General features: G+C 40.5%; 1 protein-coding gene across 5 annotated transcripts in view; it reads left to right on the top strand.

The window, feature by feature from the left end:
• TBXAS1 (thromboxane A synthase 1) overlaps window positions 1–25478 on the top strand; it is a 229573-nt gene that overhangs the window by 66015 nt on the left and 138080 nt on the right. For 3 of the 5 annotated variants that reach the window (XM_053978548.1, XM_053978547.1, XM_053978551.1), the window contains exon 3: window positions 14457–14509. The exons of the other annotated variants lie outside the window; for them this stretch is intronic. In XM_053978548.1, the coding sequence (XP_053834523.1) occupies window positions 14457–14509 (53 nt within the window). The remainder of the gene's footprint in view (window positions 1–14456; window positions 14510–25478) is intronic. 5 annotated transcript variants of the gene reach the window in all.

The raw sequence follows: 25478 nt of genomic DNA, 5'->3' as shown, positions 1-25478 counted from the left end.
GTGTCAGCACAGCAGACTTGCAGGGGATGGGCTGTGCATGTGCATTCCTAACTCTATGACTTATCCCCTGGGCCAGAAGGGCCAGATGTGTTGTATTGCATAGGCAGCATATTTAATCTGTGAATGATCATTCCTGATGGATCTCCTCCAGACAGTCCAAAAGTTACATTACTAAGCCCCAGCCTATTTTATGTAGAAGGACAAGACCACCCAATCCTTTAGGGCCTTTAGGGAAGGGAGAAGGTGGAGTTGCTGTGATTTCACATTTTATCAAGCATCTGTACCCTCCATGGACAAAATGCTTGTGTACTGGTGTCTAACCCAAGGCAGCTAAAGCCATACTTTGGTACCCAAAAGTGTTACCATAGGATTTGTCACAGGAGTTAACAGGTGTTGGTACTTCTAAATGTTGCTACAACTCCTTTTATTTAGTTATGCAAAGTCTAGCCTGCTGCACTTAATTTTGTCTTAAGCATATACTATGCTGAAAAAATACGGTAGCCTTTGGGACTCAGGTTTCTGGAAACTGAGGTTTCCCATCCCTAAAAACTTTGGACAGGGCTCTGAGCAACCTGATCCTGTTGAAGGTGTCCCTCCTGATTGAAGGGGGGTTGGACTAGAAAGCCTTTAAAGATCCCTTCCAACCCAAGCTATTCTATGACCAAAAAGTTGACAAAGTAATTCATCACAGTATGGCCATATGGGGGGGGGAAACATGATAAAATCCTTCTCTGAACAATTATAGCAAATATATGTTAAAAGGCTTTAAGACGTTTCACAGTGATGAGCCCTTTTTTTGATAGGCAACTTAACAGACTGGAACAAGTGTCAGAATTGAAGCCTCTTAATTGAAGTCTATTATATTACTGTCTTGCAAAGGTCTGAGACTTGGGTTTGTGTGGACTTACCACTGTCCTAACACAGGAGCATTCCCTTGATACGCTGAAAGTTTATCATCTGGAGAGGGGGACTTAAAAGACAGGAAGTGTGCTTGCAGATTTATGGGCAAGGAAACTGAGGGCTGTGGCTGTAACAATTTTGCCTCCCCACTCATTGAAACCAAAAGCCAAGTGCCCTCTGTGTTCACTGGGTGTGGGAGAAGGTATCCAGCAATTCCTGAGCTTGTGCAGGAAGAGGTTGTGACAAGGGCTGTGGACTGCTTAGTCACCCAGTGGGCTCTGGCACAGTGCTGTAATCAACTGAGCAAAGTGAGATGAAACCACCCAGAGTCCCTGTTGCTGCAGGAAAAGCTTATGTTACATGTAGGAGGATAATGCCTCAAAACATCCCCACTGGAATAAATAAGTACCTTAAGTTGAGAGTTCAAACCCAACTTGATTTTCTACTACTTTTGTAGTTGGTTTGGTAATTTGCATTTGGTTTAGGAAAAATAGAAATAAGTGTTAAATTCATGCTTAAAAGATTGCATCTCTTCAGACAGATTTGTTATCCCTTTTCTCATTTTCAACAAGTAAACTTGCTTTTGCAGCAGAGATTTTGACATTAAGTGTCTTGATAGAATAATAGGCATGAGATGGATTGCAATCTATTGCCTCAAGACTTTGCCAATCATAAACTAAAATCAGTTAATGCATTGAGTTAAATCTTGCTATATTGGGCAGTGTGCTAGTAGTATTAAAAATATCAATCCAGAAAATATATTGATTATATTATCTCCATAGCAACAAACAATAATAGGATAATGTTAGCTTAATAATTGTGCTTTGTGAAAACCTTTCAGAATAATTACTGCATTGTGGTCTTTTCACAATGTGGAATGCAATAATGCTTCTTCCTTGACTGCAGACACCATCAGCACTGCGTCAAGAGATGTTGTTTTTGTGTGCATGCATATGTATTCATGAGTAATTTTGCTCCGGGTGAAACAATTCAGCAGACTATTTTGGGATCCATTTTTAAATGGTCAAGACCACAAATTGGCAATTGTTTTCCGTGTGGCCTGTTTTCTCCCACCCTCTCTGACAACTGCCTACTGTAAAAAGAGGTCGTTAACATTCCTTTTCCTGCCTCTTTCTTTACAAGGCACAAAGATTTTGGCATGTAACAAAAAGTCCAGCTACTCTGTTAAGGATTTGTGGGAGAGAGGAACTCTGCTCTAAAGACACTGCTTCATATCTGTTCCTTTAATTGAATTTAATCTATCATCCTCTAGAAATGACTTGTTCTGAGGGAGCTGAGGTATTTGCCTGTATTTTAGGGGACCTGGCTCTCTTGTGCATCCTACATTGTCGTATAAATAATAACCTGAGGTTGTTATGAATATATAGAGATACTTTCCTATATGTAAGTAAGGAGATGTATGTATAACATTTTTAGCCTGAAATTTTGGCAGGAGAATCAGAGGACTGATATACACACTCTTCATCTGGATCTTGCTCTTTACTTCCACATCAACCCTGTAATTTATATCTTGAGTTAAAAAGAGGCAGTAACACAAATCCATGATGAAGGACCCAAGTTTTTAGAGTGGCTCTGTGCAAGCTCTGCTCAGCAACAACAAAAACATCTCTATATTATCAACCCTGTGTTCAGCACAAATCCAAAACATAGCCCTATTCTAGCCACTGTGAAGGAAAATAACTCTACCCTATCCAAAACCAGCACAATTGGTAAAACCTCCCAGTTCAATCCATGAAGTTTAAGCAGCTAAACCATTCTGTGTCTATGAAAGGTTTTTGGGGTCCTGGCAGTAAATCTGGAATCCCTTCTCCTTCTGGTCAGTATTTCATGTTGAGCGAGAGCTGGGTTTAGAGATCAGCTAGCCCTACTGCTAAATGTTGCGCTGGCAGGAGCTTCCCCATGGCTTTTGTAGGGTGCCCCATGCTATTCACAGTTGTATGATGGGATTGCCCCTTTACTTCCAAGGACATGAATGGATGTCACATTGCTTAGTGGTCACTCCTCCATGCCTTTTCCTATGGGACAAACACTATTGTCAGACAGATTAAACTTTGAGCACCTCTTCTAACTGCACATCATTTTATTTTGATTCTTACTTCTGGAGAGATGTAGTCATTCAAATGTCCCATAATTTGTCTTCTTACTGTTTACCAAACAGGGGTCCCCTTTCCTTTGAGGACCTTAAGAAGAAAGCCCCTGCTTTGAAAGCACTACCTAAAATAAGTGACCCTCTTGGGCCTGGGAATGTATAGACCCTCTGCTCTGTACAGGTGTACCATGTACATAAGAAAAGCAGGAGAGTGAAAAAGTGCTGACAGTTTTCCATCTGAGATGATGTCTTCATCAGGAGCTTGGTTGTGCTGTTTTCCTCTCCCGTCCCTCCAGGTGGTTGCTTTATGGGGACAATGTGATGGAAAGGTTGTTTTATATCCCTGGCAGTGGTTACTTTCTGCCAGTGGCCTGGTCTCTTAGGGATGTGGTTAATTCACAGGGATATGGAGGAGGAGTTGTTGCCCTTGACTTTGGCCTTATGCTGAGCATCTAGGCCTGCGTAAGTGTTGTACTGAATGAGGGTGCCAATTCACCTTTCTCCTTTCCCATGTGCGGATTAATTCAGTTATGAAAGGACAGCTAAATGCATTGGTTCCTCTGGAAAATATCTGGTGTTTGCAGGTGTGCAGCATCATTCATTAAAAAAAGAAGCAAGCCCAGATGGCTTAACAAGTTTTGGTGTTGTTTTTTTTTTTCTGGTGCTGCTGCAGAATCCAGCCCTGAGTGATGATCTAGAAACAGAAATGAATGGCTGACAGGAGCCAATTGAATCCCCATCTCCAAACCTGAGTTCTTCTGTTTATGAAATTGTCACAGTTGAAACTCTGACTGTGCTTCACACATCCTGTACTAGCCAGTGATCTTACTGATTGCCAGAGCTCCCAAATTCTCATTCCACTGCAGCCTCCTGTTTAGTTTCCTTGTGCTATATGAGCTCCTGATGCTCTCTGGAATCCTCTCTCCAGCCCACACAGGAATTGGCATAGTGTGTTTCTGTCTGCCTCTTCCTAATCCCTTTCCAGGGAGGCCTGATATGGTTTTCTGGTGTTTCTGGTTTTTGTGCTCAGCTCCTACAAGCTACCACATGGGTGGCTTGGGTCTTAAGCAGTGTTTGGCTTCAAGACAGAACACGAAGAGTAACTTCCCTTATGAAAACAAGGAGATTTTGCTGGAACGGTTATTTTAAAATAGGTGAAGAGTCAACTGCCGGCAGTAATGTGGCTGTTGGGGCTACAGTTTGTTGTATTCCCAAAGAGATAAAAGCATTCTGTACAGGATCTTGCAGCCCATCTCTGACCACAGTGCTTTGGGTAGGTCTGTCCTACCTGGTACCATGTCACTCTGGGAGCAGGATGAAGCACTGGGAGTGTTTGTTCCCATGGCTAGGCTGAAGATGCTGCGCTGCAGACACATTCCCCCTCCTGCCCTGCTGAATGTATGGGCTCGCCTCAAGCCTTGTGTGTGTCAAGCTGACGTGTCTGCCCTTAACCTTGTGGCTTTTACAGAGGTGCCATGTGATAGATGGGAGCAAAAGGGACCTGTCATGCCTATGCCTGGCCTGTCCGTGCTGCAGATAGCAGCATGCTCTGCTCTCCATCAGAGGCCACTACAATCTATGGGGACGTTTTTCTCTTTTCGTGCTTGAGAGCTGTATCCATACAAGGTGGGAATTAGGCAAGAGGAAGCTGAGCTTGTCTGGCCATGTTAAAATACAGAAATAGTCCTGGTATCTTTCAGTAATGTATTAAGTGGCATGACTAATTCTGTCCCATGTAGTGATCTTTCCAGGTCTCTTCCCTCGATGCAGGACTCTGTGTGCTGTTTAGTGCTTTGGTTTGGATACTGTTCTGTGTCTTAGCGTCATCACAATAAAAGATCAAAATTTGAGAGCTGCATTTGTGATTATCTTCTTTCACTTGTGATTACCTTAAGTGTATGTTTCATAGTTTTAAACTTGGTGGTCACAGAAAATTAGGTGGCATGGATTTTATAAAGAGTTCGTAAACAATGGCAGAGACCCCTAGCACTATATGAGGGGAATGTCTCTGAGGAGGCCAAGATACTGCTCACTGAATGAGTTATCTTGTGTCCCATAGATGAGGTTTTCTTGAAGCCCATCTAAATAGTGCCCACTTAGGTACTAGTGAGCAGTATGAGATGGCCCAGAGTTTACATCAGAAAAGAAAGCTTAATCATTGTCATCCTAATTCTGTAGGTGAAGGTGCAAAATTTGCACACGGATGTGTGCAATTTTTTTATTTCAAAGTTAATTTTTTTATTTCAAATGTTTGCACTCTGTGGCACCCAAGACAGACTTTGTCACAATGGGTTTGGTTAATATATTTTATCCTTTAAAATGACATTTTCATGGTCTGAGAAGGAAGGGGACACTCTTCTGAAGTGGAAAAGCTCCTTGGAGGAAGGAGTCCCATTCTTGGTAAAGAATTCAACTCTCATTTCTTTGAATGCCACCGGAAACTGTGTTGTGTGTTGCTGTGTTGTTACAGTACTCCCCAAATCTTTGTTTTCCTTAGATTTAGCTGCCATGTCTGTATGTCCTACAAGAAGTTGTTTCCATTTCTTCAAATTATGCAATGACTGTTTTACTTCTCTTAAGGAAGGCCAGCAAAGAAAATGAATAAAGTTCATTCACTGTTAGTGAGATGTGCTGAATGCTTATGCTAAGCCATCTGAGACATTGAGCTCACAGTGAAAATCCACATTACAGTGGTCCTCTATTGTACAATGAACTCCCTCCTATAGAGAGCACTGTAATTCTCTGCTTTCCTGCTGTAATTTGAGGATGCAGTAATATTAAGTCAGCAAAGGTTGTTAGCGATCCAGTGGAATTACATGTACGTAGAGATTGTGTAGGAGAGAATTACACTTGGTTTGGAAGGAAGACAACTTAGAAGACTTTTAGTGGAAATTACATACTTTAGTAAAAAGAAATAAATCCATTGTTCCTTTCTATTTTTTTTCTAGTTTCTTGACTTACTATAAATATATGTTTATCAAAGGATCAGAAACTGCAGTGAGTCTGTAAGACCTCATATGGAGCCTTTCATGAACACACATTGAACAAATTGTAATTCTCTTTGTACATGTCTTCATAATGACATGTTTTCTGGTTTGGACGAAGGCTCCTAGAAGCCTGAATAGGTGTCATCTATGACATTTACTATGAAGTAAAATAAGGGCCTAGCAGGGGTAAGTGTTATTTAGACAATAGTCCTAGTAAAAATAGTAAGTTTGCAATTATATCTCTATACTAGATATAAACAAGGTCTAAGCTAACAGCAGGTAACTTTCACATAGATAAAAAGAAATATTATTCTAGCCAGTGTAATCACACTGGAGAATTCATCATTGCAATAATCAGAGAATTGAATACAGCAGCTGGAATAATTTGAGGGTCTGGATCATTTTATGACTTAATTACATTTGTAGCTATGCATACTATAAGAGTAACTCAAGCTAATAGTTGGGTGAGGAAGAAACCTCCCTCTACTTAAAGCATTTTAGAGTTAGCCGTGCATATACGGTTCTTTTCCTCATGCCTTTCTTCAAAGCCTCAGGCATGTGATATGTCTGAAAGCTCAGAAACAGATCAAATTTGTTGTTATTCCTTTCCTCTCTCATATACTGTCTGTATTTCTGTGGCAGAGAAGGAATGTTTTTGTAAGCTACCAAGGAGGAGGATTGTGAAACCTTCAGCTTGTCTCTGGGTCTACCATTGACTTCTTGTGTGGCATTTGGCAAATTGCTTAATCTTGTGTACTTCCAACTCCCCACCTGTGACAGATTGGCATTTAACAGCCCAGAGATGTTGAGGAAATCAAGTCTCTAAAGTGAACTGAGATTGAAAAAAGAGACAAAAAGAATTAATGTATGAGACTATATCTATATGAGAGTGAGTTGGAAAGTTGAGTCAACTAGAAGTGTGAATGCAGTGTGCACATGTGAAAGTGTAGTAAATCTTTTCCATGAGAAGAGTCCCTCTTATTCTAGAAGTGACTGTAGATCTCCTTCAGGGGCTGGTGTAGATGACCTGGGTTATTCATCCTATATTTCATTTTTATAAGCATCCACATCTTGGTTTCTGTCCCCACTGTCCTGACTAAAAGGCTTCTAAAATCTTGCAACTTCAATAGTCAATAATTTTTATCTAATTTCAAGCAACATTTATCCACAGCCAGTTTATATGACTTTGATCTTTTAGTAATGTAGACCTTTATATTAAATAGATATTTTTCTCTCCCTGGTGATTCCTCCCAGTACAGTTCTAGACAGCAAGCATGTTTTCTCCCTTTGGTCTGCTAAAACGAACCTTTGGTTAGCTAAAATGGACTCTCCTAATTATGACTTGTAAGACAGGCCTTCTATTCCCCAAAGATCCTTGTAACCCTTTTTTTCAGTTGTTCCATTCTTAATTCATTCCTTTTGAATGTGGCAGCTCATCAGATTTACACGCAGCATTCCAGAGAAAGCCTATCCCAGATACTCTACATCTGTAGTTCCCATCACACTTTTTTCCATCATACATTTTCCATCATCCTTATCTTATGGTTAATGTGTCCATCCAGGTTTTTCACTTCTGTCTTATTTTCAAGCATTCGTCTACTACTACAGAAATTCTTGGAGTTAAAATAGTCTCTCTCTAAGGGCATGAAGCTTTGGTTTCAACTAGACTCCTCTGGTGCAGTTGTTCAGGACATCCAGTTCTTCTGGTATGACAATCTCAGTCTCTCTGCTTGCTGAGGAAAGGATCTGTCTTTTCAGAACCATGTACTTCACTGAAATCTGACTCCCTTTTGTGCCAAACTCAGTCCTCCAAACATTGAACAAGGTTTGTCCCAGGATTGACCCTTGAGAAAACTCTGGATTTCCCCCTTTCCTGGCTGTACCTTTTCTTTCTACTCTATTCATACTCACTTCCCTACAGCTTTGATGTTTACTGTTTTTTGGTTTTTTTGTCCCGATTTTCATCCTTTTTGGTGTGGCAATGGTTCCCCAGCCACCAGACCAAACGCATTACTGAAATCTCTGTTTATCTTCCATTGTTGCCTCTCCTAGAAATATGTTACTTTCCTAAAGAAAGTAAACAAGCAGTATATCCCATTTTCCATTCCTGTGACCCTCTTTCCATTAAGTATTTGCCATGGGGCACCTGAGGGACTGTGAACTGGGTGGAACTCCATCCAGCCATCCACTTGGGCAGTGCAGATGGTTTCAACTCTGATGCTAAAGACATATGGTGGGTTTTGCGAGGAAAGCTTGAGGACTCAGGGTCCCAAGCACTGAGAAATCTTGCATGCTGTTGAGGTCAGGCTTTCCACTGGGTGTTTGCTTCCTTGGCTCCCCCTCCCTCCAACTCTTCAGTTACCAGCTTATTAGAATGAGCCATTAACCTGGCTAATGGGGAGAAACAGCAAACACCAGAAAAGATGATGTGCTTTTCTTGATTCCCATTTGGAAACTTGACTGGTTTAAACAGTAAATATCTCAAGAAAAGACAAACCTCGGAAAAGGGTCCAAAGCCTGTCTTACTTTTGTAAAGCTGGCACATCCAGGTGGACAAGGATGAGATGAGTACTTCACTGTTGAGTGGTCCTTGGGGGCATAGAGGTAGTGCCCTGCCGAAGCTGCCAAGGTGGCTTTAAGCTGGGGTGCTGAATGGGCATGACTGAATTGTATTGTCCCATCTGATCCTTTTGGTGATATGGTTAAGGTGATATCTGGATGCCTTCTTATCCTTTGTGTGATATGACTTGAGCCCAAGAACCTTTGTCCTCTCTGAGTAGGAGAGGTGACAGAAGACAAAGGGGGCAATGAAGGGCATGGGGTAAGAGAGAAAGGAAGAGCTCATGCAAGAGGGGAAATATCCATGTTTCAGAGAGGGACTAAAGCTGTTTCTCTCAAGTGAGATAACAGCTCTTTGTTAAGGACAACAAGGACTAATACAGCACACAGAAATAACCTGCCCACTTAATTTTTATTAAAGATCTGAAAAGGTAGAAGGAAAGAAATTTACAATTTGTTTGGTATTTAGCTCAGGTAATTTTTTAAAAATTGTGTAATGAGAACACATTGTCCAAATTTTCATATGTAGATTCAATTAGTGTTCAGTTAATTAGCCTTTACAGATGAGATTAACTTAATTATATAACACTAACCTCTCTTAATAACTATTAAGGGTACGAAGGCTGCCTTTAATAAATTTAGAAGGGCTATATGTGTTTTTTAAAATCGGAAATGACACACACATAAATTAAGCCAAATTACACACAGAGGACAACCATTAATGGTAATGATCAAAGGAAACAAACTATGTACATAGCTCAGAATCAGGCTGCTTAGAAGTTCATGCTGTGTTCCTCCTCTTGTCTGCTGGCATCCTAGTGATTTCACTAGGATTATTACTGGAGCTGATGTACAGTCTGGGGTCATTCCTTCAAAGAGGGTTGGAGACAGATACAAGGTTACTTTAATTAAATGTTAGCTTGTGTTAAAAAAATCATTTTGGGTACTAGGTTATTAGCAATTTTCTTTTTCAGATGGTCTAAGGAAAAAGGATGTGCAAAAGCCCATTGAATGCTAAAAATCTGATCCAAAAATATTTATTGTCATTATGTACCGTAAATAACTGTATAGATTTTTTTATCTCTTGATATGAGATGTGCACTTGAACAATGATGCTGTGATTATTAATATCACAGTGAAACAGAGCATCCCATCTGATATAGGGTGATAAAGCTGGAGCATATATGGGACTAGTTATGGGATGTGGCATCTTTGGTTTCTGAGTCACAAGTTTGAATCCAGGGTGTCTTGGTAAAGTCACTGACATCAGATCATATCTGATACTTTTCAGAAGGGTGGAACAAAAGAAGCCTTTTTCCCTTGGTTGATCTTGCATGGGTAATATTTCCCACTTGCAATGAATTTTAATGGGCTCATCACATCCATCTCCACAGAGCTCAGTAGCTTTTGTGACATTCAGTACACTACAGAATTTGAGGGCTACCCTCATTGCATTCTCTAGGACCTGTTTTGGAGTCCAGATTTTGAGTTACTGTCAGGGGCAGGCATCTGCTGGATCCCAGCTTTGTGGCTCTCTTCAAACCATTTTATCTCATGACCCCAAAGGAACACAGCGAAGTTCATAAGCCACATCATTTGTTTTCCACTTGCAGTAAGCTGAAATGTTCAAAGCGTCTTCCATACAATCTGAGTCATTTTCCATTTGATGCCATGAGATCTGCAGGTATCGAGCAACTAAAATGAATAGGTTGGATATGCCTCATGTTAAACACCCCAAAATTCAAAGTGCTTTGCTTCTCTCTGAAATACTGCCTCTTTCTGAAAACTTTGGCTTAGTGCCTACAACCATTTTCAGCAAGGAGGGAAGATGACATTGCCGCAGATTTTTTGCTTGCTGTGAGGAACTAGCAAGGTGAATATGCAATGAGGAGGAAATTGCTGAAGTATCTGTCTTGGAGTGGCAGAGTCTATTGAAAAAAAAGGAGAGGGGATACTTGAGCAATTTCAGTCCTTTCATGTATGCAGCTCAAGCTGAATCTTCAACATTCAGTATCTCAAGAAAAATGGTTGGCACTGACCAGACTTTGCTTTGTTTGATGCAGACCCAAATCTTGTTCTGTTCCATGGGGTTTGTGCCTGTACCCCTGAGAGCAGGATTTGGCCTTGTGAGTGGTTCTATCCACAGATGCAGCCGATGATACACACTCAGAGGAAGGGGAAGAATGCAAATTCCCTGCAGGGAGGCAACTGCCAGATATGTAAACAAAGAACCTTCTGGGTGTGCAGCAGTCAGCCCACTTGAGCTGCTGTTTCCATGGTACACCAGATGCTGTAAAATATGCTTTCTTCAGGGGAAGAAGCTTTCCTACTCCTGCATTATCCTGTTTGATGATGGACTGTCCTCAGGCTGGTACCTCACTGTATGGGCCACACGTGACAAGTCCCCCTGGCCCAACCATTTTCTGGGTTGATGATGATAGCTCATCTTCTGCAGCTTCCAAAGAAAGAAAACCCTAAGTGATTTTTTTTAAACCTGGAACATCATTACTAACTATGTTTTTAATTTTTACAACTGAGTGTTTAATGCACAACAATTCTTCCTGATACACATGGTGTCATACCATAATAACTGGGTGTTTTTGCTTTTCTGTTTCTTTCTGTTTTTCAAAAAAACCCAGAATACATATGTTTCCATTTTCCCCTGATTATTCTTTTCCTAATCACCCTGTTGCTCTGTTATAATTTCTGGAATAGGGAGATTAAAGCCACTGGGTTCTAGTCAGCAGGTGCCATTTTTGAGTTTGACTGTGGGTCACCCAGTGGATAAATATAAGGAAAGGAAGAAAATATAGGTGGTCTCTACTCCTATTTTCTTGTAAAACAGCAGCTGATTTTGAGCAGATGCTTGGTTGTATCATAGATCCTAAGTACAAATGCAATTATCAAACATGGACAAGTCTGCAATAATTGGTTGAAGCAAACCAAACTCAGCCAGTGTAACTAAGTTACCAAAAGCACTTATGAGGCTTTCTGTGCTTCAAACATGACTTAGGGGAGGAGGAGGAGGGTGTTTTCAGGGTACCTGTCTACTGGAGGCCGTGTTTGGAGATGATGCTGCAAAACTGGCACAGCTGTGTGGATGTGACATATCCCCTCACTCTGAGACCATTCAGGTTCATTGGCTTTCCTTGTGGCCATCAAGAGCAAACACAGGGGCCTTTTTATGGCTCCAGCTTCCTCCAACTGAAAGGTGTACCTCGGTATGTAAGGGATACATGCACATGCTCTCTGCCTTGCCTACAGTCCAGCCAACACAGCTCCATAGGGTCCTGTGTGTGCTGTTGGCTTCTCTTTCCCAGGCCTGCTGCCACAAGACCTGCTACCAGGTCCTTACCAGGCCCTGAAGTAGGCAGGACAGCAGTGGGTCCCAGGAGTGAACAATGGAGGCTGGTAGTGGCAAGTATGTGTGTGCAGTGCTGCACGGCATGAGAAAGTGTCCTGGAGTGTAGAGAATTAAAGCTTCTTTTACTCCGGAGATGCTTTCTCACAGTCTTTCCTAGGTGCTTTTCAACTCCTTCTCTTCCCCTACCCTGCAGGCTAGTACTTCTCACTTTAGGGATAAAAAATTAATTGTGGTTAATTTTAAGCCAGTGCAATTATTTAGGAGTCCTGGAGGTGGAAAACCAGTTACTGGTTAACAGATCAGATTTGAAATGTGTTCTGTCTGACCCCCCTAATGTAGTGAGCCAGAAGCAGTTCTTCCAAGGAGCTGGCTTTCTGGAAAGCTTTTTCACTGAATCATTTAAAGTCTAGGCTTCTTGAAAATGTTAATATCCTGCTGGCTCACTGGAATGCAGCTGGTGGGTACAGCAAGTGCAATACCTATGTGCGTGCTTGCAATCCAAAGCACAGCGAGCAGGCAGGGTTCAGGCTGCAGTGTGGGTGTCCTTGCTGAAGGCTCAGGCTGGGAGGGAAGTGGGCTGGAGAGCAGACCTGATTTGGCATCGTCCCACAGGACTGGATGTTCCTCTGCCCTGCCCAAGCATTGCAGCTGTGGTACAGCAGTGCTTTGCACCCTGGTGGGGCTGTGCCCGGTGACCTCGAGCCCTGCCCTGCGTGGCTGGAAATGTCAGCTGTGTTTGTGCAGCCTGGGGCTGCTCTCCTGGGCACAGTGGTCAGAGTGTGCCCGTGGGCTGAGCCTGCTGGACCAGCCTGAAATGGCCACCTGGAGAATCTGACCCCAGCATTTCCCCCTGCATCAGTAGACAGTGTTTATAATGCTGAAATTACAGCAATTGCAGGCTGGAGTCCTGCAATGGCTGGAGTGTCTCTATAGCTAAAATGCAGGTTGGTGTGAATGTATATGTGCCTTTTCCCCTCCCATGGTGTCTCCAGGCAAAAGCCTTTTTGAGCTAGCTGTCTCCATTTGTGGTATTACAAAGGCTTTGTAATACCACAAAAACAGAAACCTTAGTTTCTGTGTGCTAACGCGTGAGGCTTTTCTGCTTACCTTAGTAGTGAAGAATTTTTCAGGTGAGAATATATATTCTTTTCAGGCAATATACGTTCTCCTCAGGCTGTCATCTAATCCACCTCTTTCATAATTTTATCTTTAGCATGTTTTCTTACACATCATCCCGTGGTTTTTGTAGCTAAAGGAGAACCTGGAGTTCTTGCCTTAAACTGGGGACATATTGTCCTGCAGAATAAAAGTATTATAAGTCCAGGATTAAAAAAAAAAAAAAAAGAAAAAGAAAAAGAAAATGCACTATAAGAATAAAAAAATAATTGAGGGACTCTATGAGAGGAGGTTTGTAGGTGGTGGCAAGTGCTTTGCTAATTTGGACAATGAGTTAGCACCCAAGGATGTTAAGTCGGATCATTTCCAGATTTTCTCTTGCTTAGTGTGGCAAAATACTCTCAAAGCATACACACATTACATGGGGTGGTTTATTTATGTCAGCAGCAGATGTATTTACAGTAGTTGTATTGTTCTAGCTAATATTCTGTGCTATGTCATAAAAACAAGAAAGATTCAATATGAGACATAAGTATTTTACTTTTTTAGTGAATTTTCTCTTAAGAATGAAAATAGATCATGATAGTCTGTCTTCCATTAATATAAATGCAGATAATGCAATCAAATGGGTTACTTCTTCCATAGACAAGTTGCAAACACAATGGAGCACAGTCCTCAAATATTGTGGTTTCATTAAAACAATTTTTTTATCGTTCATTTTCAGGGATATATTTTGCACACCTTCTTTAGATTGATCAATTTGAATTCATTTAAGACACTAACAATTGAGTATAGTGACAGGTTTTTTTAGATAAATGGATATGAATTTTCTTCAATTATGAAAATCAAAGACAGTAAAAATGGTAAAAATTTAAAAAATAAATCTGTTTACTATTCTGTGGAATATACCAGCTGACTGCCTTGTGCTGAGCTCTGACTTAGCAGGTTTGGGGCTTTTTTTGATAATATGACTAAAACCAAAACAAGATGACCTTGTCATATTCCCTGTTCTTCCCTTTTGTGTAGTAAGTCATATACTTATCCTCGTATTAATTTCTGTATTGGTTTTCCATCCATTTGCATATCTGAAAAAAACTAAGTCAGGACCAAAATGATGCAGTTAGTTTAAAAATAATAAATCATGAAATGGTAACAAAGTTTGGAGAATAAATGTTGATGAAAACATGTTTTGTGGCTGTCCAGATATTTTTTCGGGTTGGGATTTGTTTTTCCAGCCATCCTTTCTAGACTCTATGTTCATCATATATGGCCAATATTCGAAAGGTGAGGTTATGGGTTAATACCATGGTTCTCCTGGCTGAGGTTCAAAGGTTTGTGTGAGTGGTACAAACAGTGTGTAATAGAGCTTCTGCTAAGCACTTCTCTAAAATACTGTGGTTTTTTTTTTTCTTTCTTCCAGGGTTTTTGGGAAAACCACACAAAACTCATAAAAGAGTATGGACCTGTTTGTGGGTAAGCTTAGCGGTGCTGTCAGCTTTCTTCTTTCTGGCTCTTGCTCTTTGAGATTGTTGGGTGGGAGAGGAGAAAATACCAAGGTAAGGTGTTTGTCAAAATGCAGAGTGCAGTGTTTCAGTTTGGAGGACAGAGGTGGAGGTGGTTTGATTGCATGCACCAAATACTCTTGGCTTATTTTAGTTCAGCATTTGGGATTGGACTTCATTGTTCGCTCTCTTATTTTAATTATGCACATAAAGTTTAGTCCTTTTCAGAACTGTACAAAGCTACCAGCCTTCAATATTCTCTTTTCATCTGCATATTCTTTATACTTACAGTGAACAGTGGAAATAATAATTTGTCATCTTAAAAAACTCTCAGTTTATGGAACAGTATGAATTTGTTTCAGCTGTTGCTATCTATATTTATGCAAAATTCCTAAACTTAAAATACAATGAAGTACAGATTAGAAATGAGGCATTCCTCTCTATATAGCTCAGCTGTGCTATCTTAGCAGTTTGTTAGAAATAAAGAGGTTTTAAGCAGTATATCACTTCGTAGAAGCCCTTCCACATTTCCATGAATGTCATTTCTGTTCCAAGAACTAATTACTTCCCAGTTGTCATCATTTTAAGTATAAATGCAGTTGTCCTGTGGTATCTTCTATTGTTGTGGTCAGTTGGTGTTGGTAGCATAACTATTATTTCAATATATAAGTATCAGGCAATATCCACAAATTATGAAAATGTCAATTTTTTTCCCCCGTGGTCTGCAAGGAGTTTAAGATACTTGTAAGAGAGCACATATGAATGTCTGTGTGTATACATATATGATTACAAAAGATACCAATGAGCTCTGTATGCTCTTTCAGCAAAAATGCTCTAGCAGAAAGTCAGGCTCAGGCATTTGATGCTTCAGTCACAGCCACCTTGTGGCATTTATGATCAACCCTAAGGACAAAGTGCTGCAAGAAGTGATGGAAATAATGAATTCCAAGGGTTGGGTACTTGTCTAGGAGGAAATAATGCAGTGTCTTGGCTGGCCAGGAATGGGAGAAGATATTCATTAATGCTGTGGAAATTTCTATGTTGTGTAACAAATGGAAAGTGACTGAGGCTTATTATCTCTGTGACCTTTGGTGTGATGCCCTTAAATGACAATAATGTAAGAACACTGGCATTTATTTCTCAGTATACTTCCCTCCTTATTAATATCATGCTTTTTTTTTTTTTTTTCCTAAGCTGAATTTGAGACAAGTTGCTATTTAGTCATCTGCTCACTCAGCCAGGCAAGGCTATGCCATTGGAGAAAGAGATGTATAATTACAGCGTGTGAGCAGATAGAAAGTTTCATTTCTCCAATCTACTTACAGACTGTTAGGGAATGAAACTTCTGTGAGACTTGCATGGACTGCAAAGCTGGATGGTGGTGGTTGTGGTCAGCCAGGATAGTTCTGACTCTTTGGAATTCTCTGAGTAGGAAGAGTGAGCATAGGTAAACTTCATTTATTGCATGCATGGAAAAACTCCATTTTTGAGAGATCTAGGAGGCTGGCAGAGAAAAAAAAATTGCTGGTCTTTCATGTCTCCCAGGAAAACAAAGCTGGATGCAAACAATGCGGTGTTCAAGGTAAGGTTTATTTGAAGTAGGATGTTTCAAAACCTGGCTTGCAAGCTGCTGTTCAATAGGTGGGGTATGTGTCAGGGGGTATTTATCACAGTCCTGTCAATTAAAGAAATTCTTTCTCCTTCCCTATGAGTCTTCAGTGTGAGTCTTTCTGTGGTTCTTTGAAACAGGCAAATAAATGGTAGGTGTGTTTACGTGTATATTGCCAGCAAAGTATTGGATCTGGCAGATGGAAGATGATGTGGCATTTTTCTTTTCCCAGATTGAAAACTGCTTTCCAATAAGCATAAAGAGCAATGATCTTTATTTCTACAGCGGTGAAGTGAGTTGAATACAAATCTTTGGAACTGAAGCCTTTTTTTCTTCCTAAGGTCACTTGAATAGTCTGAATGATACCATCACAACTGTTTTCTTTTGTGTGTGAATTGGTTTCCTTGACAACAGGATGTCAAATCAACTTTTCAGCTTTAATCAAGTCAAAACAATATATCCCTTCCATTCCAAAAGGCCTCAAGTCGGAGAGAATTATTTCAAGTAAGGCTTTTGTAGGTCACAAAAAGCTTTTTTTCCCTTCGCTCCCGTGTGCAAATCCAAAGGAGAGGTGATGGTACTGATATTTTAAAAAGACAGACAATGGAAATAGTCATCAGTTGTGAGTTTGTACTGTGTAAACTGTTTGTTTTCATACAAAGGTGGCCCAAGATGGAAGCCAAGGCAGAAACAAACAGCTCTGGTTTGGTGCAAAAGCAGAGATGGAGCATTTCTATTCAACAGGGTGATCCAAGCCACTGACGTGACTTCTGAAGAGGTCCTGCAGCAGTGGAAATCTTTGATTTAGCTGTAATTTGGAGTACCTTCTATAAAAATGCTTCCTCTAAAATATGTGTGCTATTTCTCCATAACAAAAATGAAGTTGAAAACAATCCTATTTGGAAAAGAGTGGACTAATACATTATAAGATATGCCTTGAATATTCCCCTATTCACATAAGAATTCTGCAGGAGAGTAGCCCTGTTTGCTGTGGAACTTAGTGATTTGCACCACTCATTTTTTGGATGAATATTAATGCTATGTTACTTTATTTTCATCTCCATTATATCCAGTTGTTCCATTTCAATTGTAGGTTAATAACTACTGATTGGAAATAGGTGATAAAAGCAGACAGAGAAATAAAGAGGGACAACATATTTTGTGGAATCAGAAAAGCAACTTCTACAGTGAGAGAGGAAGTTAGTTTTGCTTTCTATATGCACTTAATATGCATTTGACTGCTCTGCTGCAATTGCATCATTATGGCTTTACAGAACTGATTTGGAGTAAAAGAAATCTGCCAAAGTAAGTAATATATTCTTGGCCCAACAATATACTACCTGTGATTGCAGAAAATATGACACAGCCCCAAGCAGGCAGTTGAGTGCCCTGGGATGAAGGAACTTACTCTGCCTTTGACTGTAGCAATGCATTTGGATGTGAGGGGAAGAATGTAAGAGGTCATTACGTAGACCTCACTGTGTATAACCAAAGAGTGAGAACAGATTGAAATTCTGTGCCATTTGTGGGGTGACACTCTTTCTTCTTGTTGTTTTCAATTTGAAATAGCTTGCAGCAGGTCAAACCCTATTCTTACTCTGCCTTGACTTAGACATTCAACTTCATCTTGCTGTGAGAAGTCTGAAGATGTCTGTAGTAGAAGCTCTGGTTTGTCAGCGTGGGGGATTGGGGCTTTCCCCTTTTGTGGATGGAAGAGGGACATGCATTTCTGGGATTTGGGCATGTGGAACTTTACTCAAAGCCTTTTTCTTCCTTTTGCTGTCATCAAATACCTTGGGACAAACCTAAGATGGATAGGGCAGGATCTCCTCCCGCAGGGAGCAGCTGATGTCTTCATCATGGGCTGATGAACTGAAGAAACAACGTCTTTATTGCTATTTTAATGTCACAAAGTTTTTTAACCCCTCTATTTCTAGCCTCATTCTGCTTTCTGTGGAAAAAGTGATTCCAGGAAAAATATTTTCATCTTTGTTTCTGAAGGCTCATGGAAAGAAATAATTCAGTTTTATGGAAAAAATCATATCCTGTTTAATTTTCTCTTTTACACTGGTGGTGGTGGGGGTCTGCTGGACTTACTACCTCTCTTGGGATACTTCCTTTATTTTGTTGTTTTAAAGAATTTACTTTATATATTTCTGCTAGAGAAAATCATACCTGGACAATGATAGGGAAAAACAAGCTTCCTGTTGCTGTTTTATAGCTCCTCATAATCTGTTACTCATGTAACAGATAGGGAATTTTGGTAGCCTCACTTGCCTGGATTTTTGTCTTCTTAGAGAGCAGTATATTTTTTGGCTGATGTCAGGTCTTTCATATTTCATCAAGATTTATTTTCTTCTCGTTGCTTTCTCCTTTATGTGTTGTGATAAGGTTCTTTGACTCTATAAAATTGTTGACCGGTCCCAGAATTGCTGATGTGGGTTAGAGTTATCTCTTTTTTTCCATTAACTACCTGCAAATTGTACAGTACAGCAGAACCCCTAACTTTGAGCACATGAGTAATCACATTAAAGTCAATGGTATTACTCAACATGCTTCAAGTTAACCAGAAGTCTGTCTACCTTGCTGAATCAGGGTCATAAAAAAACAATTGCATTTGTGCCTTAAAAATATTTTTAGTGCTGTTAGTACACATAAACTCCTAGTGCTATTGTACCTGGAAGAAGTTAATGGGGAGAAAAATATTTCTTCTCCCTCCCCACCCTCTCTTTTGATAGCACTTTGCATGTAGACAATTTAGTTGCTCTTCTGTGAAACGTGTTAGCCATTCCCTCTGAAATGGAAAATATTATTGCATTAATGGAGAGAACAATAGGACAATCTTCATGTTTTTATGTTAAACTTTCAGGAGCCTTTTTTTATCACTATGAGAATTTGTAAATAGTAATCTATTTGGTTTTTTTTGTTTTTCAAAAAAGAGCTGAAACCCAACAATAATCCTGGCAGAAACTCCAGGGCAGAATTCATGGTACAATGCTGCATCTCCATCTGAATTCCTACAGGTAAACATAATTAGGTATTGGTTATAGTTGGCTCCAGTGGTTAAATCAAGCTGCTAGAACAAGTCTTGTGAGTTACTTTTGGGTATATCATCACCAGTTTCTCCTCTTGTCTCTAGAGTTAATTGGTCCTGAAAACATAGCCTTCTGTGGGACTGAGGCCTAAAGACTTGCCCAAAAGGTGGCATACCACACTGTTCTGAGAGCTGGAATCTGTGCCACTGTTACAGGTGGAATAGTTTTTGTGGCTGCCTGATCACTATTGGAGTATTTTACATTCTGCTTGCGCGGATCTATGGGCTACAGATTATTGGCAAAATTTACAGTAAATTAGTTGACCAGTTTAATTCTAGCATGTTTCAGCTGTACTTAGGTCTCTGGAACATTGCAAATTGATACGTACTGTACTAGTAATGTCAAAGGTATTTATCAATGAGCACCTCACTGCCATGGACAAATCTGCTGTGTGGACTATGACCTCCCATGAGAACCGTGCAGCTTGAGCTTGTGTACTCTGTGATGGTTCTTGATTTGGTACTGTAGCCTCTGGCTGCCCCAGGAAGGTCCAGGGATATTTGTGTTCTATATGTTCACAGACAGAACTCAAAAGCCTATAGAAATTTCACAGTTCCAGCCCTCAGTGCAGACAAAGCCATTTGGATTGAAACCTTTGGTGCAAGTGGTAGTCTCTTCTGTATGCAAAGCTCTCCCACTCCTCTCTGAGGCTCCAGACATTGCCCTGGGGTGGCTGAGCTGCAGGCATGTGCTCACTGTTGTGCTTTATCCCAACTTTCCTCCATCCAATCCCTCTGTGACTACTGCAGCTGTTTAAGCCAATGTAAGTCAAAGATCTGATGTAATCTTTTACACCTCTGGAAAGAGAGTGTGAAATCCAACCATATGAGGCAGACAGCATTTTATGTACTCTTGGCAAGGCAACAAAGGACACTGCCTGTCACCTGCACCACGTTCCTGATGCTTGTTTCTGTGCTCATGGCGTGTGCAAACTGCTGTGATCGTAGCTCCAGCAAATGGCTGTTTGTGTAGAGGAACATCTCCTGCCTGGTATGGCTTCACTGACAGATTTGGCCAGACGTGGAACAGCTCTGAGAGACTGGCCAAAACTGTGTCAGCTCCTAAGATTGACAGTGGAAGCAGGAGCAGGCTCTTGTACCATATTTAAGCATCTGAGGAACCTGATTAAATCTTGGTCTGTTTCTGTGTGTATGCATATAGCAGCCTTGGCTAGGAGAAGGTTTCACCTCCATTTCCTCCTGCAGAAGTGTTCCTTTTTGGTTCTTTGCATGCTGTTTAAGAAGCATTTAGCTGTTGAAGCATAGTCCTTGTAAGCTTCATCCTAGGATTATTTGAAAAGTAAAGCTTCTTTTGAAAACGTGCTACCTGAGGAGTGTTTTACAGCTAATATACAGCACAGGTGATCTTTGATCTCTGCTGCCTGCTTCTTTGCTAATTAATGGTTAAAATGATAGTTTTAAAGGGAATGAAACTGCTGAACAGATTGCTTCTTATCATATTACACCTGCATACCACAATATGTCATCCTCATTCAAGGAAGGGGGGGAGGAAATATTCGGAGTTAGAAAATCTAGTTCCTTAGACACAATTTCACATTGCTCTGCTACCTTCATTATCTACTGGAGCCTGTATTTGTTAAACTTTTTAACAAACTGTAAAGTCCACCTTCTAATTCCCCCCCCCCCCCCCCATCCCTTTCTACCATTTGGAAAGAAGCAGGTGGAGAGCTTCTAAAAGACTGAAAAATCTGAAGCATTATTTCAATATATCAATCCTAGAAAGTATGGGAAAACAGCAGTGTTGTAGATTTTGCTGTGCATATTAAATGCTTTCATTAGAATTTCTTACAGCACTCCAGAAGTATTGATGCAAACCTAAAGCAGATACATGCAATATGCAATGTTCAGTAGCTATTAATGGTCTCTGACTTCACTCACTATGTATCTGATTATGAACTGCTGTTCCCAGTGTCATGCATGGTAATTTTTAAATGCATTTCTTGAATAATTTCCCCTCACACTATATGTAGAGGGAGGCAAATGCATCATGCCTCCCAACCTCTGTGTGTGTGTGTGTGTGTGTGTCCCCTTTCTTGGCAGCCTTTGAAGCAGATCAGTTTTAATGCTCAGTTCAGGAACTTCTCCTGCCTGCCTTGGTCACTTCACAGGAGAGTCAAATTACTGCCTCTCCAGGTCACTCCCTAATGCCAGTTTCCCCTTCTTTCTGGCAGCCCAAAGAAATCCAAAAGCAGCTTGTTACTGTATTGTGACTGTGCTATGAGAAGCACTGAACAAAACGGATTTCCCTTTTCCACAGATCCCTCACTGGGTCTGGAGAAGGATCCAGAGCAGAAACTGCAGATCAGCAGCCTGTTGTATGTGCCTGTTGCCTGCAAGCCTAGCATGGGCTGGAGCATCCATGGCTCTGTCCCTTTCTCATGCCACCAGTTAGGAGCCCCAGGATGCAGGTGCTGCTTAGACCCTCTCTGCCCATGCTGGGGAGCCCTTAGTGGGGCCTCTGCCCCTTAGGCTACCAAAGCATTGCACAGGAATGGATTTGGGATGTCTATTACTTAGTTTCTTAAAAATAGTAAGTAATATTTTCCTTTGTGAGGATGACTACACTTTGCCAGGTATCTACAAAGGTATTTCCTATCAAGTGCTGCCTTCAATGTTGTTCAATTGGTGCCAACGCTTTGTTGGGGTTTGTTCTGGTTTTGGTTTTTTCCATTCATGACCTTGACTTGTAGGCTCGGTGTTTATGTTTTTCGTACTTCCTTCCTTCACCCCTTTAAATATTTGCTCTGGGTTTTTCTTTCTCTTACTTCTGTCTACCATCTATAGATATATAGATAGCTCTATTCTATCTTTCCTCCATGCTCTGATTTTTATTCCTCCCTGTTTTTCTTATCCATGTTGAATTGAAAACAGTAACATGACCTGACAATTTTAACATCATTCCAAGATTTTTATGTAATTCCATAAATCTCTTCATTACTTTTTTATTGTTTTGTCATATATAGGTTTTAGTTTTTTCCCTCTCCCTTATTAGTCTGGGGATCAATTTTAGTCTACTACATTTTATTAGTAGAAAGGGGAACAAAATATCTCCTTTTTCTTTCTGATTTGGCACCATGCTAAAATTATCCTTTTTCTGTTTGACTACCTCTTTTCTTTTCCTGAAGAGTCTACTTTATGTCAGACCTGCTGGCACTGAACTGGATATGATTTCATCAGGCAATAGGCAAAAGTATACCCCACTGCACAGGAAGAAGTTGTTTTCAGTTGTTACTATGTTCATTTTTTATTTCCTATCTCAGGGAACATGGGACAAGCTGAGCCACCATTACCCTGGGGATTGTGAATCTTTCTTTCCTTCCAGTAAATTTAGTGGCTAAACCTGAAGGCTGGTCTTGAAGGAGGATTTGTTTTAGTCATACCAATAAAATTCTACAAGTATAGTTAAAAAGCTGTAGTAATGTCAAAGAAACCTCTCTTGCAGAGACACTGCAGCTCTGCAAAGACAGTTACTGCATCAGGGAAAAGACTGACCATGTCCTCCAGCAATTATTGGGGTATACTCCCATAGGAGTTTTTTCTAGTCTAACTTTATTGAGATTAAATCTTGTCTTGTCCCAGAATCTCCTCTCTTCCCATGCAAAGAAGCCTGAAAATAGTGGTCTGGATCTTCAAGCTGTTAACTTCAGCGTAGCTTCATTACAGGCATAGAGTCATGACTTCTTGAAGATCTTGGCCCAATGTTTAGGTTTTTCTCATGTTATATAACTTTAGCTTTTGGATGATTGTACCTACTGAATAAAATTAGGTTTTGTGCAGCAAATCTGAAGACATACCCAGACCTCTTAAAGTAGTTTACAGAAAAAGGAGTGAGTTGGGAGCAATGTTCTGACTCTGTAAGGTCTAGCAGCAGACATTTTATCACTCAGCAATAATCCAAGCTTTTCTGTCAATGTTGGAATCTATTTTATTGAAAAAAGATCTTGGCAAGGACACTGGGGATTTGCTGCAGAGTCTTTCAAAGTGACATTATGAGAGGATCTTGGTTCTTTGGGACCTTTTATTGTATGGAACATCTTATGAAATACTTTGTGTGAAGGGCCAAAGTAAAATGTTACCAAAGCAGCCTAACAATTTTATATGTTCACCAGCTGTCCATTTAGGCCAGTAGGAAATAAGCTATGTTTGGGGCAGGAGACAGAGAAAGTAGGTCTCCAAGTGCAGTACAGAGACAAATGTTAAAGTAGGTCAGATGGTAATGTAACATCACATGGAAAGGCATTAGTTTTTAAATATTAAATTCCATTAAAATAATTTAAATTTTTATTTTTGAAATAGAGAAGTATATTACAAAATGGGAAGATTAATATTTGAAATACCTAAACTTATTCTTACTACAAAGCCATATTTTCTCCTGTCTCAGTGGCATTTTATTTGTACCATTGGATTTTCACCAGTAGTCAAGAACAGAAGTTTGTGAAACTACCATAATTTTCATCCTGGTCATTTCCTTAGCAAAATATTTAAACAATGACACAACTTGTAAGCCTTGGAGCAGACCCCTTAGATACACCACTGTGTTTATACCTACCCATGGGACTGCTCTGGGCATTGCACTTAGTGTATTTCCCAGTCTTTGCCTCTTCTGGGCTCACCATTTTGGATACTGGATTTCTGCAGGCAGCTGTACTCGCACTTTCAAAGGCTGGCACCTCTAAAATCCACAGGCTGTCCCTACTGCCAGAGGAGTGGAAGTAGAGGATTACACTGAGGTCAGAGGATGAGGGGTGTTGCTGGCAGTACTGACCCTGCCATGCAGGCAGCACTGCCTATATACTGGAAGATCTCTGCTGGATTTAAAAGGCTCCAGGTGAGAAGAGCATAATCAATAATTGCAGATATCAAAAGTGGTGCCTTCTCGAGCTTTCCTACCTTTTTCCCCTTCCTTCTTTGCCTACAGGACACGAAGCCTCTGAAACCCCCAGACGATTGCTCATGCATTTACATTTTCATTTGCTTGGTTTATAGCAGGATTGTTCCAGCTTTTGGGAGGGGCAGCTATCAAAGATGTACAGGCACTGCCATTGTGTTTTATTGTTCCAGTCTATTTTTCGCTGTGAATGTAGGTGGGAGTTTTTCAGTGGGTTGGTTTTGTGCTTTTTGCTTTCTCTTTCTTCTAAGAATTTATAACCCTTTTATTGTCAGTCTTCAATCATTTTTGATAGATCAATATATTTACTTCAATGATGGTTCATCCTACAGTTGTGCTTGTATTTTTTTTTTGCTTTGTTTATAGGGGTTATGAATAGATTCAGGGGGTTGTATCTCTTCTATACCTCTGTTGTTGCATGAGGATCAAGTTGCTTGAAAGTGGCCCAATGCATTTATATTTAGAAGGAATGTGAGGTGTTTACATTGGTTTGTCTTCAAATTTACTGTTTTTCTCCCCTTTTCAAGTAAACTTTGAGCAATTAGAAATGCTGTTTTTTTCAGAACTGTTCTCAGAAATCTTAATCATGACTAGTGGTGTTTCATGTACTTTGAACTGTTTGGAGGCAAGGGTTCTAGTAAACTGCTCTAGCAGACTCCAGAGACTCAGAGGGTTTGGGGAGTAGCTTAGCAAGGCAGAATAATAACATGGACTCAAAAATGAGGCAGGTCCATGGGAATCCTGTGGTCTTCAGCCAAGCAGCTGTGACTGAGGCAGAGAGGAGAAATTCTTGAGTCTACATCTCACTCATATCGCCAGACAGCCAGATGTGGACCTGGGACAGCTGTTTAGTGCAGCTGTGAAGAGAGCTCACACATGTGCAGAGCAGTGTCAGTGTGATTTGCTGTGCTCTAGCTGGAGGTCAGTAGAAGGAGAGGGAGAACAGTCAATGAAGGTGAGAGGATATGGCTGTGGAGGAGAGGGCTTCATGTACTATTCCATCCTCAGGGATTTGGGTTGTTTCGTTATAAAGTGATGTATATGCTGTTTGTTATGCAATTGCCCCCTTTCTCCCACCACAAAGAAAGGAGCAGCAAAGGAAGTGTGTTTGTTACAACTGATGATATGTAGAACATGGTAAATGGAAAATAGGTCAACTAGGCAGTGCTCTCACAAGTATTACAGTCTGAAACATGATCTGTATCTTATGACTACACATTAAATATGGGAAAAAAAACCCTGAACGTGCATGGATTTCAGCAAGATTTAATAATTTAAACCAGGTGAGCATATTAGCTGTTTGTATGTTGCAATCCCCATAGTTGCCT

This window comes from Vidua macroura, chromosome 5, assembly GCF_024509145.1.
Source record: "Vidua macroura isolate BioBank_ID:100142 chromosome 5, ASM2450914v1, whole genome shotgun sequence".
Taxonomy (NCBI): Eukaryota; Metazoa; Chordata; class Aves; order Passeriformes; family Viduidae; genus Vidua; species Vidua macroura.
Note: the sequence above shows the minus strand (reverse complement) of the source record. Positions and strands in the feature narration are given on the sequence as shown.